The sequence below is a fragment of the Lissotriton vulgaris genome, chromosome 3_2, assembly GCF_964263255.1.
Source record: "Lissotriton vulgaris chromosome 3_2, aLisVul1.2, whole genome shotgun sequence".
Taxonomy (NCBI): domain Eukaryota; kingdom Metazoa; phylum Chordata; class Amphibia; order Caudata; family Salamandridae; genus Lissotriton; species Lissotriton vulgaris.
Window position 1 is genome coordinate 288,565,887 of NC_141690.1, and position 13,502 is coordinate 288,579,388.

Sequence of the window (13,502 nt, forward strand, 5' to 3'; positions counted from 1 at the left end):
TTTATGTTCATAAAAAGATCAAAATAAAATAAAAGAAAGGATATGCCCAGGATGGGAAACCAACATATATCCATTTTTTTGGTGCAAGGGTGGCGCAGTAATGTCACGCGCCGCAGACAGCTTACAAGTGGTATTGGACACCTCCTCGTATTACATGCAAGACCTCGATTTAAAAGTAAATTATTCCAAAGCATATAGTATGATCTGTGGCCACCCCAACAAAAAAACAAAGTCCTTTTTATTAGAGGTGGGGGATACCCTTCTGGAGAAAGTAAAGTCTTAAAACTATTTAGGAATTATCTTTAGCGCATCTCTCTCTCTTGGAAAGCACTCCTAAATGTAAGAGAGCGTAAACGTAGGAGAAACACTGATAAAACTTTTAGATTGGCCCAGAAGTTAAAGCACAGACCTATCGGAGAGGATGAATTTATTACAAAGGCAGAAGTCCCGCGGCACGGATACATGGAGCAGGTCTTTTGGGGGTGCAGCAATGCTGGCCCCAGCGGTGGATAGAATATGGTTTTGCCCTTAAATGTCTGGCAGAACCAAAAAATACTGCAACCTTTACTTCCCACGAGGAATTTTCCTACCATACATAGAGGTCCAAATTGGGTTAGTCCTACTATTATTATGGATTAAGTATTTGGAGGAAACCGAAAGATGCGCTCATTCGATGTTGCATGGCTGAACCCTTAACCTTAGACCGTGCAAATCAAATCCCCTGGTTTTGTGTATTTCTAGAAATCTTTTGGGAAATTGGGTCTGCCTGAAGAATATATTAATCCGCAAAAACGTAAACTTAATTGTAAAGCCTTAAAATGTTTTATCTTGAGTATTGTAGGAAAGAGAGATCAGCAAAGGCCCAGGAGTTGCAAACAGCCACGAATTACTCAATGGTGGCAACCGCTAGGACTCTTGAATCGTATTTATCCTGACTGGTTGATCCAGCCTACAGATCGAATCTCACTCACTTTATGCTGAACATTCTCCTTTTAAGGTGGCTTTTCTTCCATAAAAAGTTTGACAGCTTGTTGCATAACAAAGCACAAGTCTCTTTATATCGTTTTGTTCATTAATCTCACCCCGCGCACTTCTCTTCTGGTTCCTGTACTGCTCAAATCAAATGTCAGACTACATCAATTCAGGATCAGGAAACGCTATGATGACATTTGAACAATGTGTACTTTAAGTTGGACTTTACATTTTTTTAAATATTGACTGCACAATCTTTTTATTGGGAAAACGCACTGGATGGTATCTACTATGTAACTCCTTTCTGCAACCACAACTGATGGTTTCATCAAGTCTGGCACCAAGGTGCTCCCACCAGTTATTCACTTCTGCAGATTAAGGGAATTCTGTGGTTTGAATCATTTAGTAGGCGTGGCTTCAGGGTTCCATGACTTGTAACAATTCATTGCTGAAAGAAGTCACCCTTGTTTCTCCGACCAGTTCAAATTGGCCTTCTCCAAGTTTTTTGTTCATTTTCCACAATCTTTCGGAAACTTTGACACTTGCAAATGTTACCTTTTACGCTCCAAGAGACCAGAACTTCCCAATAAATCTTTTTTTTTTTTAAAGAACCATTTTCCCCAGTATTTCGACAGTTGGCGGGTAGAAGGATTTTTACTATTGAGATGGCTAAACGTGTCATTCCAAATTTTCAACCTGTCATTTTCAAATGAGGACTTGCATACGGTCTGAGCTAGTGAAATATCTGGTGGAGAGTCGGGCACAGGTCTCTCTTGGAGATAAAAAGCTTGACCAACCATTGTAGGACAGAGGGATGCAGCACAAATAAGCAATGTGTTTTACTGTGGAGTTCTCTTAATTCTGGTATTTCTTTCCCCACACTGTGGAGATAATTTGTAGTTCTTATTTTTTTTATTTTTTATTTTGACTTTTTATTAAGAACAAATGGCAGCATTGAAAGACATTGTACAGACATCTTTGGCAGAGTTAAACAAGGTTTCAGCATTGTATCGCAACCTTCGGACCACCAGGAGCACCAGGAATTACAATCTTTGGCAGGCATCACACTTATTATGATGGTTACTGTTGTGTGCTCGGGTCACAATAGCAAGAAAACACGCTACAGGTTCATTTGTAGGTGCGCACTATCTTCGGCTGTCCCGGGCGGGGGCCATCAATATCCCGTCCTCTCCCCCCCAACAATGATTCTCTCCCCCCTCAGTTCTACCGTAGGAGATTTGCAGATCTCGCCCCTATATTTGCTCCAGCGCCTCCACTTATGATCCCATTTTTGTGGACACCCTCTCCCTTTATACACTGCTTTTTCCGCAGTCATGGCAAAGTCAATGTCCTTTGCCCAGTCCCGTAAGTGCGTGTCGTGTCTAATCCCCATTTCTGGGTGATATATATTTTTTTATGCTACAGCCTATTGTGGCCCATGACTGCTCTGCCTGTGAGAGGCCAGTTGCTTCCCAGATATTAAGGAGACATAGTATGGGGGATGGATGTATAGGTTTGTCGCAAGTCCTGACAAGTTGTTGGGTGACGTCTGTCCTGTATTGTATGTATGGGCAGTCCCAAAGGATATGTAGAAATGTGCCAGTCTGATTACAGTGTCGTAGGCAGAGTGGTTCGGGCCTCCTACCCAGCCTGAATAACAATGCAGTGTAAAAATACACCTGTGGAGAATCTTGAGCTGGACCAGCCGTAGTCTCCTACCGATGAGACCACGGCTCATCGGTATAGCCACCTCCTGGGGAGAGGCCAGTGCCTCTCTCCAATCCTCATCGGCCAACTCCCTCAAGTCAACCTCCCAGCTCGACCATAGTTTCAGCATTGGGTCAGTTTGGCGTTGACCAATTTCTTATACGTGAGGGAGATAGCCTTGCGGTCCATTGGGTCCAATAATAGCCTGTCCTCTAGCGGTGAAGAATCCGGAAGGGTGGCATCCTTCGGGAGGGCCGATTCAATGGCATGACGTAGTCTCCTGCCGATGAGACTACGGCTCATCGGTATAGCCACCTCCTGGGGAGAGGCCAGTGCCTCTCTCCAATCCTCATCGGCCAACTCCCTCAAGTCAACCTCCCAGCTCGACCATAGTTTCAGCATTGGGTCAGTTCGGCGTTGACCAATTTCTTATACGTGAGGGAGATAGCCTTGCGGTCCATTGGGTCCAATAATAGCCTGTCCTCTAGCGGTGAGGAATCTGGAAGGGTGGCATCCTTCGGGAGGGCCGATTCAATGGCATGACTGATCTGGAGATATCGAAAAGCCTCTGGTGCTAATTGGTACTTAATTTGAAGGTCCGCAAACGTGGCTTTCTTCCCTTTCACCCACATGTCCCCCACCGTAGTGATCCCAATCATGTCCCATTTATCAAACCCCATACAGGTACTGAGGCGACCTAAAATATCTTGTTCCCACAGGGGGGTAGCCTTCCTGAGGCGTCCCTGCCAACCCAGCCTTCGCTGGACTCGATGTTACACTTCCACCGTACACGCCGTGGGGCCAGTCAAACGTAGCTTTCAATAGTTAGTATACAAGGCCCTATTGTAGCCCCCCCCCTTACCCATTAGCCAATGGTCGGTGCGAAAGCTGGGGTCGTCGTGTGGTCCAAACACCCATCTGTTAATGCCTGTCAGTTGCAAAGCCTGGTAGTAAAGGCGCATATCCGGCAACCCTATACCCCTGTCGTACCATCCTACGAGCTTAGTTATGGCAACACGAGGCGGTTTGTTCTCCCACAGCAATTCCCGCACTGTGACTTCAATCTGAAGGAAATAAGAATTGCAAATTTGATTGGGAGCATTTTGTAGGGCATAGAGAAATCGTGGCAGGACGAGCATTTTGAATAGACGCGCGTCCCAAGAGAGTAAGGGGCAGTGCCCTCCAATGTGTTACGTCTGATCTAAACCGTTGTAGAGGCCCCAGAAGATTTTGTTAGAAGAATAATGCGGCATCAGGAGTGACACATACCCAAATATCGGAAGCCCTTGGTTGCTACTGGAATGTCGTATCCTCGAGGGCTTTGTGGGGGGTCTCCTCAGAGTGCATACATTTGGGATTTGGACCAGTTTATCTGGTATCCTGAGTGCCCCAAAAATATGAAAAATGTGTAACACCCAATGTAATGAGTGCGCTGGAGAAGCAAGGTAAAGCAAAATATCGTCCACATAGAGCGATATGTGGTCCTCAAGGTCTCTCGTCCATTTGATGACGCTGATGCCCTGGTCTCCCCTAATCCAAACTGCTAGTGGCTCCACCACCATGGCAAAAAAGAGCTGTGACAGCGGGCATCCTTGTCTTGTGCCACGGCAGAGGGGGAAAGAAGCGGAGCGATGGTTGTTTACCGAGATTTGCGCCGTGGGTCGTGTATATAAGAGTTTGATCCACCCAATCAGCTTGGGTCCAAACCCCATGCGGTCCAGGACAGCGAACAGGTACTCCCAAGCAATAGTGTCAAATGACATTTTGGCATCTAACGCGAGCAATATCCCTTCCTCCTCAAGTGTCTATACGCCCCAGTGCACCATGTACAAGACGCAGATTCCATGCCTTATTCCTTCCCGGCATGAATCCAGACTGGTCTGGGTGAATCAGATCATTGAGATAAGGGCGCAATCGATTGTTCAACAGTTTGGCAAGAATTTTGGCTTCCACCGTAATCTGAGATATGGGCCGGTAGGATGTACACTCTTCGGTTTACCAGGTTTGTGAATAACCACAATGGTGGCCGCGCAAATGTCAGCCGGGAGAAGCCTAGATTCATAGCATTCTTTATATAGGTTAAGCTAAAAGTCGCTAGCTTCGTAGCCATGGGTTTGGAAAGTTCAATAGGAGGTCCATTAGGACCCATCGCTTTACCGGCACGAATATCCTGAATTGCCTTCTGGATCTCAGTTAGATAAGTCCTCATCCAATGCATCTTTACCCTGCTGGGAGACACGTACTACCTCTATAGTGGCGAGGAGATCCGCTGCCATTGAATGCTTGTGAAGCTTGCGGAATTCTGTATATATTCACATAATGGGTCGTAAAAGCGTCGGCTACTCCTTGCGGGTCAGTGATCAGCTAGTTATTAGACCCCTTTATTACTCGTACTCAACTCGCAGACTGTTCCTTACGTTCCAGCCATGCCAGTAATTTACCTGTACGCTCACACTGCTCATGAATCCGGTGACTAGTAGCCAGGGAACATCTAGTGGCGTCCTCTACCAGTAGTTGCCGATAGTCCTGTCTTTCAATATTGAGACGAGCTGGGTGTCAGGGCCCTGAGATGTCCTTTTCCAGGTGCAAAATGTCAGTTTCCAGTTCAACCACCCTCCGGTTACGCTCGGTTCTATGACCCACCATTAGAGTATTCTTGTTTTCATGGGACTAGCTAAAAGCACTTTGTGAGTAGCAGTGCTTCATGGGAGTTGCAGAAAGTCTTTAGAATGTGTTTATTTTTTGCTGTCTAGTGGCGCCCATCAGATCACATGCTCTGGTTTATACAGGGCGGCTGGGCGTTCCAACACTAGATAAAAGAATCCTTTCTTACTTATTTCTGCTGCCCTAATAGTGAGTGATAGAACAACTGGAAATTGGTTTTCCGCTACAGCATTCTTTTCCTCTGTATGTTTTTGTTTTGATTATGAATTTTATTACTTCCCAAAGTACCCTTACAGTAGTTTCACGTAGTGGATTTTGGTGACCTTGCACTGTTTTTCCATGTCAATCTGTTCTCTCCTGCAGTTGCTGGCCCTAGAACTTGGTATCGTCTCTACACACTTCACATCCGCTGACAAAGCTGAATATCTGAAGAGACTGCGGCACATCCCGCCAGAGACTTCCAGCACAGGTCTGTATCCACTACAGGTTGTTTGATGAGGGGCAGTGAGAGCGGATGCCTGGTCTTGCACCTGCGATTTGTTCTGGGTTAACAACCACAGAAAACTTGTGCCTTAGCATTACATTATGTGATTTCATTGTATGCAGAGCGTCACCTTTAGACTGAAGTCAGATTTTTATGGTTTCTTCTTGCAGTACACAACCGCTCGATGGGAGCCAGGCCTAGGGTACCAGCCAATGTCACTGGCTTAGGTCTCTTTCCCCAGGAAGATGCACGATTACCTGGAATGGCCCAGCAAGTAAGGGAAGTGCTGCCCCATGTCCCACTGGATGTCATCAAGAGGGATCTAGGTAAGCAGATCTTCTGGACCATGAGGACACAGGTACTGCATACTAGTAGATCATGGCAAGTGCGATGGCTGCACTTCAACATAGCAAGCTAGTGCTTGTTGTCTGTGCCAATCAACTTCAGTTGGAATGAGCAAGGCTCCGAAACCTGATCCAACTCTTTTCTTGCATCCCATTGAATCGGCAAATCCTGCTCTTACTGCGTGTAATGAAGACTAGTGCAGCTCACTGAAGTTTCATCCTCCGCAGCGTTGTAGACGTGAGGTCCCACTTTTATCTGGAATCTAAAGGCCAATCTTCGCCCGCTTGACTAAGATTAGTTCTTCACACTTCTGCTTTATCCTCGCCCTTGGGTCCCACTGGACCTCTGGAGGAAGAGCTTTCAAACATTTTCAGACTTTCTTCTGGTTTCTAAACTACCACAGGAGTACAATTTTCATCTCCATAGGATCTACGAGGAGTACCCTTAGCGATTGTCAGGCATAGGACAACAGCGACATCTAGTCCTTGTCCAGTTACTACTGGTCAGCTGGACATTTCCAGAAAAAGACCTCTTGCAGTTTGGTGTCTCTCTGTAGGTACACAGGTCAGCTGACTCACCCTTGGAGTCCAGTTTTTTTTTCTCGGGTAGAAGGAGCAGGTCCAGTGCTTTATGGCTCTTCTTGGGTCACAGCCAGTCCTTTTTTATGCAGAAAGTCAATCCGCCAACATTTGTGTAGAGCAGCACTGTCCCTTGTAGATGTACCTGGGCACTGTGGATGCAACGTCAGAATAAAGGTTCGAAACGAGCAGAAAGAGGCAAAATAAAGGTCCAAAATTAGCAATAGGAAGTTAAAGAAAAGTTAGAAACTAGCAGAAAGAGGTACATATAAGGTCAGAAACTAGCAGGAGGAGGCAAACTAGATGTCGGAAACCAGCAGTGAAAGGCAAAACAGAGAGCAGGTGCAAGCAGAGAAAAGGCAGAAAAATTAGCTGAGGAGGCACAAAACCTGGACAGAAGGGCCATTGCAGAGGAAGCCGGCATGAGGACCTGCTCAATGGGGTCACTCTCCGGCCTCCATTAAGTAGGTCCTGTGGGGAGGGCGGGGAGAGGAGGGAAATGGGGAGCCAATTACAATAATATTAGGGCTCCCTGTTTTCCATTTTTACTAATTTTTACAGATAAATCCAGACAGAAACCATGTTTCTTGTCTGTATTTGTTTTTAAAAGCAGACACTAGCAGATAATTTGCTTCTTTTGAGGGATTCTCCATGCTGAAAATAAGCTGTACATATTGGCCGTATATATTGACAGTAGGGGGAGTTACAAAGCTCAATGAGATTCGCTTAAATTACTGCCTATCTTTATACGTATTTGTGCTTTTGTATTAATTTTATATGTGGGTTTATTGTTTTATTTTTGACTGTATAATGTGCAAAAACCAGTTAGGCATCAAAGTATTGGTGCATGATTATCTGTCAGATAAATGAGAAAATGTACGAGTTATGTCACCGTCTGTTAGCAAAACAAAAAAAAGGATTAATACCAATAAGATGGCCAAAAAATAAATATGGTTAAATACAGACTGAAATGTTCAAAATATAAATACCATACAACCGGGAGGCCTAATTGATATTAGTGCTTGTGGGCTCCCTTCGATCTTTAAAAGGCCCCAGGGACCGACCCCCCCCCCCCAATGTAAAATTTCATCAATAAGGGGAGGCGGACAGTGCATCCCTCCCCCCAAGCCTTTATAGCCCCAAGTGACCCTATCTCCATAGCTGGATTTCATTAATAAAGGGAGGGGAGCCTATTGTACCCTTGGGGCCCCATTTCCAGTGGCCTGGATTTTCTTTAGGTGGGAGCCCACAGTGCCCACATAGGACACCCACAAAATAGCAAGTTGGGAGCTGCAGGGGGAGCTAAAGGGCCCCACCGGGCATATAGGGCTCCGTGCATGCTGAGAGCGCTGCATTATTGTTTTCTTGTTTGTTTGCTTCTGCAGGGATTTAACAATGTGCATTTCCATGCCTGTAGGAAACGGAAGTCTGTTCCCTACCGGCAGGACCATTATCAAAGCTCCTACTGAGTTGCCTTCCCTACCCACGCTCCGGCAGGCAGGGAAGGCATGAAAGAATCCCCCAACGACCGAGCGGGAGCTGACTTTTGTGTACCCCCTGTGCCAGTGCAGAGCAGGGAAACTACTGTTTCCCAGGGGTGGGTTACTGGGGACACAGTATTTGAGGTCCCTGGGGCCTATTTAGGCTTGGAGAAGGGGGGGGGACACCCACTCCCCTACTCTTATTATACACAATGAACACAGGAGATGGGGTCCCTTGGGCCTCACGTAGGCTGGGGGACATTGGTTTCCCTCCACCAACAAAAATATTGTGTGCTGGCCAGGGCCCCTTCCCATTTTTTTTGTTTTTAGAGAAGAGTGGAACCCTGTGCTCTTAAAAAAAAATTGCCACTGATTCCTGGATCATTTTTCTTCAGGCGGGTACCTCTGGGACCCCATCACCAGGCCTAGAGGTCCAGGGTATCCATACCCTGTCCCCTTTAGTCTGTTTAGGTCTCGTGGCGATTTACAGCGCGAAGCGCTGTCTCGCCAGAGACCTATAGTTAGCGACTCAGCTTTCCAGGAGACAGCACCTGGCTGCGCGCTTTTCCTCTCCGAGAAGGCGATCGGAGCGAGCAATGCGCTCTCGAACGCGCTCGCTGTGGCTAGCTGCTATCTCCTGGGAAGCTCCAACACCACACACGCATGCGCATACACAGAGACACACACACACAAGCGCCCATGCATGCACACACACATACATACAGAGAACCCACCCCCGCCTACACACACGTGCGCACACACACACGTGCACCGAGACCCCCCGCCCCCCCCCCAAGTAATGCCCACTTACCGCCACTCCGGACTTCAGCCGCCACCGCGGGGCTCTCCCTCGGGCATGGGAGCCCCACGTCTCCAGCACTGCTTCTCTCCGTGGCACTCCATGGGCGCGTGCGCGGGCTTCCGAAGACTGAAGTCCCGCCCCACGGAAAGTTTTGGTTTCACTCACGTCTTGACTTTGAATTGGAACACAAAACTCCGTGCATGAAACATCAGGCAGCAGTAACACGGTTACAGCTCCTTTCCCTGCGCTGCTGTCTGTTCTCTTCGTGTCAACAGTGGTCCCGGAGCGAGTTTTTGCTGAGCAACAGGCATTGTAGGTATGTTTGATTACAATCCCGCTCGTGTCTATTAATGTTGTGGGGATCGGGGTTGGTTTTGAGTTGGACCCTCGTGTTGCTGTTTTTTTATTGTGGCTCGAGGAAACCTACACATATAGCTCTCTCAGTTAACAAGAGCCCCCTCTGCGTGATGTTGAATTGCTCTTCCCTCTGAAAAAAAATATTTATTTTTCTTATTAATGAAAATGTTTCTTGTTTGTTTTGTTATTGAGTTGGCATAGAAATCTAAAATGTGGGTGATGTGCATTGCATTGAATTTTGTGTTGTGTTACTGCAGCGCTACACATGTTAGACTCATAGTCACTTTTATCAATGTCTTCAAGTGGCAAAAGACGATCCCAAGGTGTTCTATGGCCTTTAAAAACAGATCCTAACCCTTAGGAACAAAGTGCAACCAGCAGATGTTTTCCTTGTTGTAATCACCAGCCTTATGTGAACTGCCACCATGCTGTAGTACTGGCACATGTTAACTTGAAAGTCCTTCCTGCTGTTCATCTTGCCTGTTGGGCAGTAAGAGCTTTTGACAGTACTGGGGGCTGACTATTCACCTACCAAGTGACTAAGATCTATAATTATCTCCTTCCGACATCTCGCGATCTCTCTCATCCCACACAGTTTAAAAATCCACCAATTGGCTGTCGTAGGTTAATAGAATCGGCCAGAGACTACTTTCGACTTCCATTGCTCTACGCAGATGTTGTCTCTCACTCTCAGGGACCACTGTTTACTAAAACGTGTGTTAAAAATATAATTTGGAGCCACTGAAAGATCGAAGACACTTTTAGATTTTACTAAACAGGTTTAATAGTACCACAGTGTGTGCTATTTCTCATCTAAGTAAAGCGACTTGTGCTCCTATTTGCTAAAGTAATGGAACCTAACTTATGAATTTCAAGAAGGGTAAAAGGTTGAGTTGCACCTGGAATACTGTCTTATAGATCATTTATCTAATGTCGGAGGGGAATGCTTACCTCCCTTAAGTGTTATATTAAAAATTATTATGTCCAAATTGTCTTTTTTTGGGATGGCCAGAAAATGTGATTCTATATATTTTTCTTAAATCGTGTTAATTTTTCTAGCGGGTTTGCCAACATGCTGTATAGAAATATTATGCCACACTCCAAAAATTAAGTTCTAATGAAATACAAATCTGCAGACTATGACGAAGAAAATAGGATGGAGAATTGATGATAAAGAGGAAACCAGGGTTTTCAAAAACTATTGCCCTTGTAGCCAGCCCCGTGCGTGAGGTGCATCATCAAAGCTGTGTGAATAATAACAGTTGTGAGCCCGTGCGTGAGGTGCATCATCAGAGCTGTGTTAATAATAACAGATGTGAGCCCGTGCCGGAGGTGCATCATCCAAGCTGTGTGAATAATAACCGCTGTGAGCCCGTGACGGAGGTGCATCATCAGAGCTGTGTGAATAATAACAGCTGTGAGCCCGTGCCTAAGGTGCATCATCAGAGCTGTGTGAATAACTGCGTCCGCTTCGTGCCTGAGGTGCATCATCAGAACTGTGTGAATATTACCTGCGGCAGCCCCGTGCGTGAGGTGCATCATCAGAGCTGTGTGAATAATGACCGCTGTGAGCCTCAGTTGCATCATCAGAGCTGTGTGAATAATAACAGCTGTGAGCCCGTGCCTGAGGTGCATCATCAGAGCTGTGTGAATAACTGCGTCCGCTTCGTGCGTAAGGTGCATCATCAGAGCTGTGTGAATAACAACTGTGAGCCCGTGCAGGGGGTGCGTCATCAGAGCTGTGTGAATAATAACAGCTGTGAGCCCGTGCGTGAGGTGCATCATCAGAGCTGTGTGAATAAGAACTGCGTCAGCCCCGTACGGGAGGTGCATCATCAGAGCTGTGTGAATAATAACTGTCAGCCCCGTGCGTGAGGTGCATCATCCACATTTCTCAGGTCACCCAAATTCCTGTACTCTCTACCACACTGCTTTCAAGAACAGCATACTCTTGCACACACTCTCACTGCTCACCAATTCAAAGTTTGCTAAACATTTTATGCAACGCATTGTCATACACAATGCCAATAACTCAAACTTTAATGCTGCGAGACCTATTGCATTGTAAATGCTTGTTATGGACTCTGACTGATTCCCGAGCCGTAAGATGGCTGCCGCCACATTAACATTTGGTAAAAAGCTAGATCTTGATTTGGTGTAAATCTGTTAATTTTTGGAATTATTAAAGAAAAAAGATTTATAGATCTGCAAATTCATGTGTCATTAGGAATGCAGTGATCGTCATTGGGAAAATTGAAAAGAAAGAAAAAAGACCAAGCAGCGCAGACGTTTATTAGCCCCCTTGCATGCGTCAGGTCCTGGGCATGCTTGCTTATTATTTTAATTGGGGAGATGGGCATACGCATTCTCCCTGCCTGGCAGCTTTTGACCCCGGAAACCCCTCCCCCTAGCCCCTCCCACCCCCTTCCAGGGCATGGCTGATATTTATAATGGAAGGGAGGCCCCGCAGCCCCACCCTCCCTGGCCAGTTTCAATCCTGGGAACCCCTTCCCTAGGTCCCAGCTGTTTGTTATATTGGGAGATGGGCCTGTGGCCCCCGTCGTGGGTCGATTTTACCACTGGGGGCTCAAGTTTTCGTCACTTGTCAATAGGCCCCTGGGGGAATTTCTTATTTTAAATGGGGAGAGGGTGCATGCGGCCGGCCTAGTCTGGTCTTTTTTGGCTCCGGGGACTCTTAACTCCATGCCAAAAATAAGGGGTCCAAGTGGCCCTCCTCCCATAACAACTAATGGCCCTGGGGACACCATCCCCAAGGCCGGCTCCAGAAACGCCTGAGTGCCCACACCTGGGATATCCTCTGCCTACACTGGTGTGGGCAGGGAAACCTGTGTTTGCTCTCAGTTGGCAGGAGCAATTTTAAAGCTTCCATCTATTGAGAGCAAACACGAAGTCCACTCCCAGCGGGTGAGTGAATAAAAAATGCTTCAGCTGGCTGAAAGTCGACTTTTGATCTGATTCGCTGCCCGCATTGAAGCGGGCAGGAAAGTAGATGAAAAAACTGCTCCCGCTCGCTGGGAGCAGCATTTTTTAGCTGCTCCCTGCAGGTTGGAGAAATGCCAGATTTAGTCTGGGAGCAGGCTGCGGTCGTGGGGGCATTAAGGCTCTCTGCGACCTTCAGCAATGATGTAGTGGTTGCCCTGGGTGGGGTCTGCGTGTCCCCTCCTGCTTCTTAATGTGGCCAGGTCCTAGGAGATGAGGTACCTGGGATCAAAATCTGCCCGGGGGTAAAGTACGCTAAGGAGGCGCTGGATGGGGAACACAAGGCTGTTTACGGAAGGAGCAATCCATTGCCTGAGTGCAGTGGGTTAAGATGTCTATTTTCCTCGATACGAAAGACTTCCTGTAACGTGTTTGCTGGAGACTTTGAATCTTTCCCCATAGTAAGTGGAGTGTTGTAATTTATGGCAATTTTATACCTCTATTCTGCGTTTTTCCTACAACCTGCCACCATTTGTGTTCCAGCAAAATTTGGCTGCATTTATTTTTGTCCTAGCTCTGGTTGGTTTGTAAAAGGGGGCACACTTTGTAAGAGCCTGTTTAGAATCAATAGTAGGAGGTACTGCAAAATGTTCCAACCCTTGCTTAAGGACCAGAGTGGCTTTTTCAGAATGAGGGGCACACACTTTTCTACTGCACTGGGTTAGGTACTGCTGAGCACGCATGCTTGCCTGCAAGGGTTCTAAATGTGGTTGCTTTGTTTACTTTGTGTGGTAAAAGCAGCATCTTTAGAAATTTGTATGAACAGGCCTTGGTTAGTTAGAGAGGCAATGAGTGTGGAATTAGCTAATTCCATGACTGATGGAGAAAGAAAACAGTAGTTATTTGTGCTCTTTCATATGTTCCAGCCACAAAACCAGGAAGATGTTACAAATCAAAACATGTCTAGCTGTTCATGTAGGCTGGATGAAACCTTGTGGCAATATAAGCATTGTGGCTCTGTTGACTGTCTCATTTTACTAATTGGATTTGCCCCCTGTGTCTCTTCTGATCCATGTCCTCCATTTTTCATTTTCCCTGCTTGTCTAAACTCTCCTTTCTACTTCTTAAGATCAGCCCAATCCTTGCCTCTTGCCTTTCTCCCTCCGTTTTCT

At 46.4% G+C, this 13,502-nt stretch overlaps 1 protein-coding gene across 1 annotated transcript in view; it reads left to right on the forward strand.

The window, feature by feature from the left end:
• Positions 1-13,502, forward strand: part of AUP1 (AUP1 lipid droplet regulating VLDL assembly factor) — a 129,176-nt gene that overhangs the window by 70,252 nt on the left and 45,422 nt on the right. The window contains exons 8-9 of the mRNA XM_086964401.1: positions 5,707-5,812; positions 5,998-6,153. Coding sequence (XP_086820527.1) covers positions 5,707-5,812; positions 5,998-6,153 — 262 coding nt within the window. The remainder of the gene's footprint in view (positions 1-5,706; positions 5,813-5,997; positions 6,154-13,502) is intronic.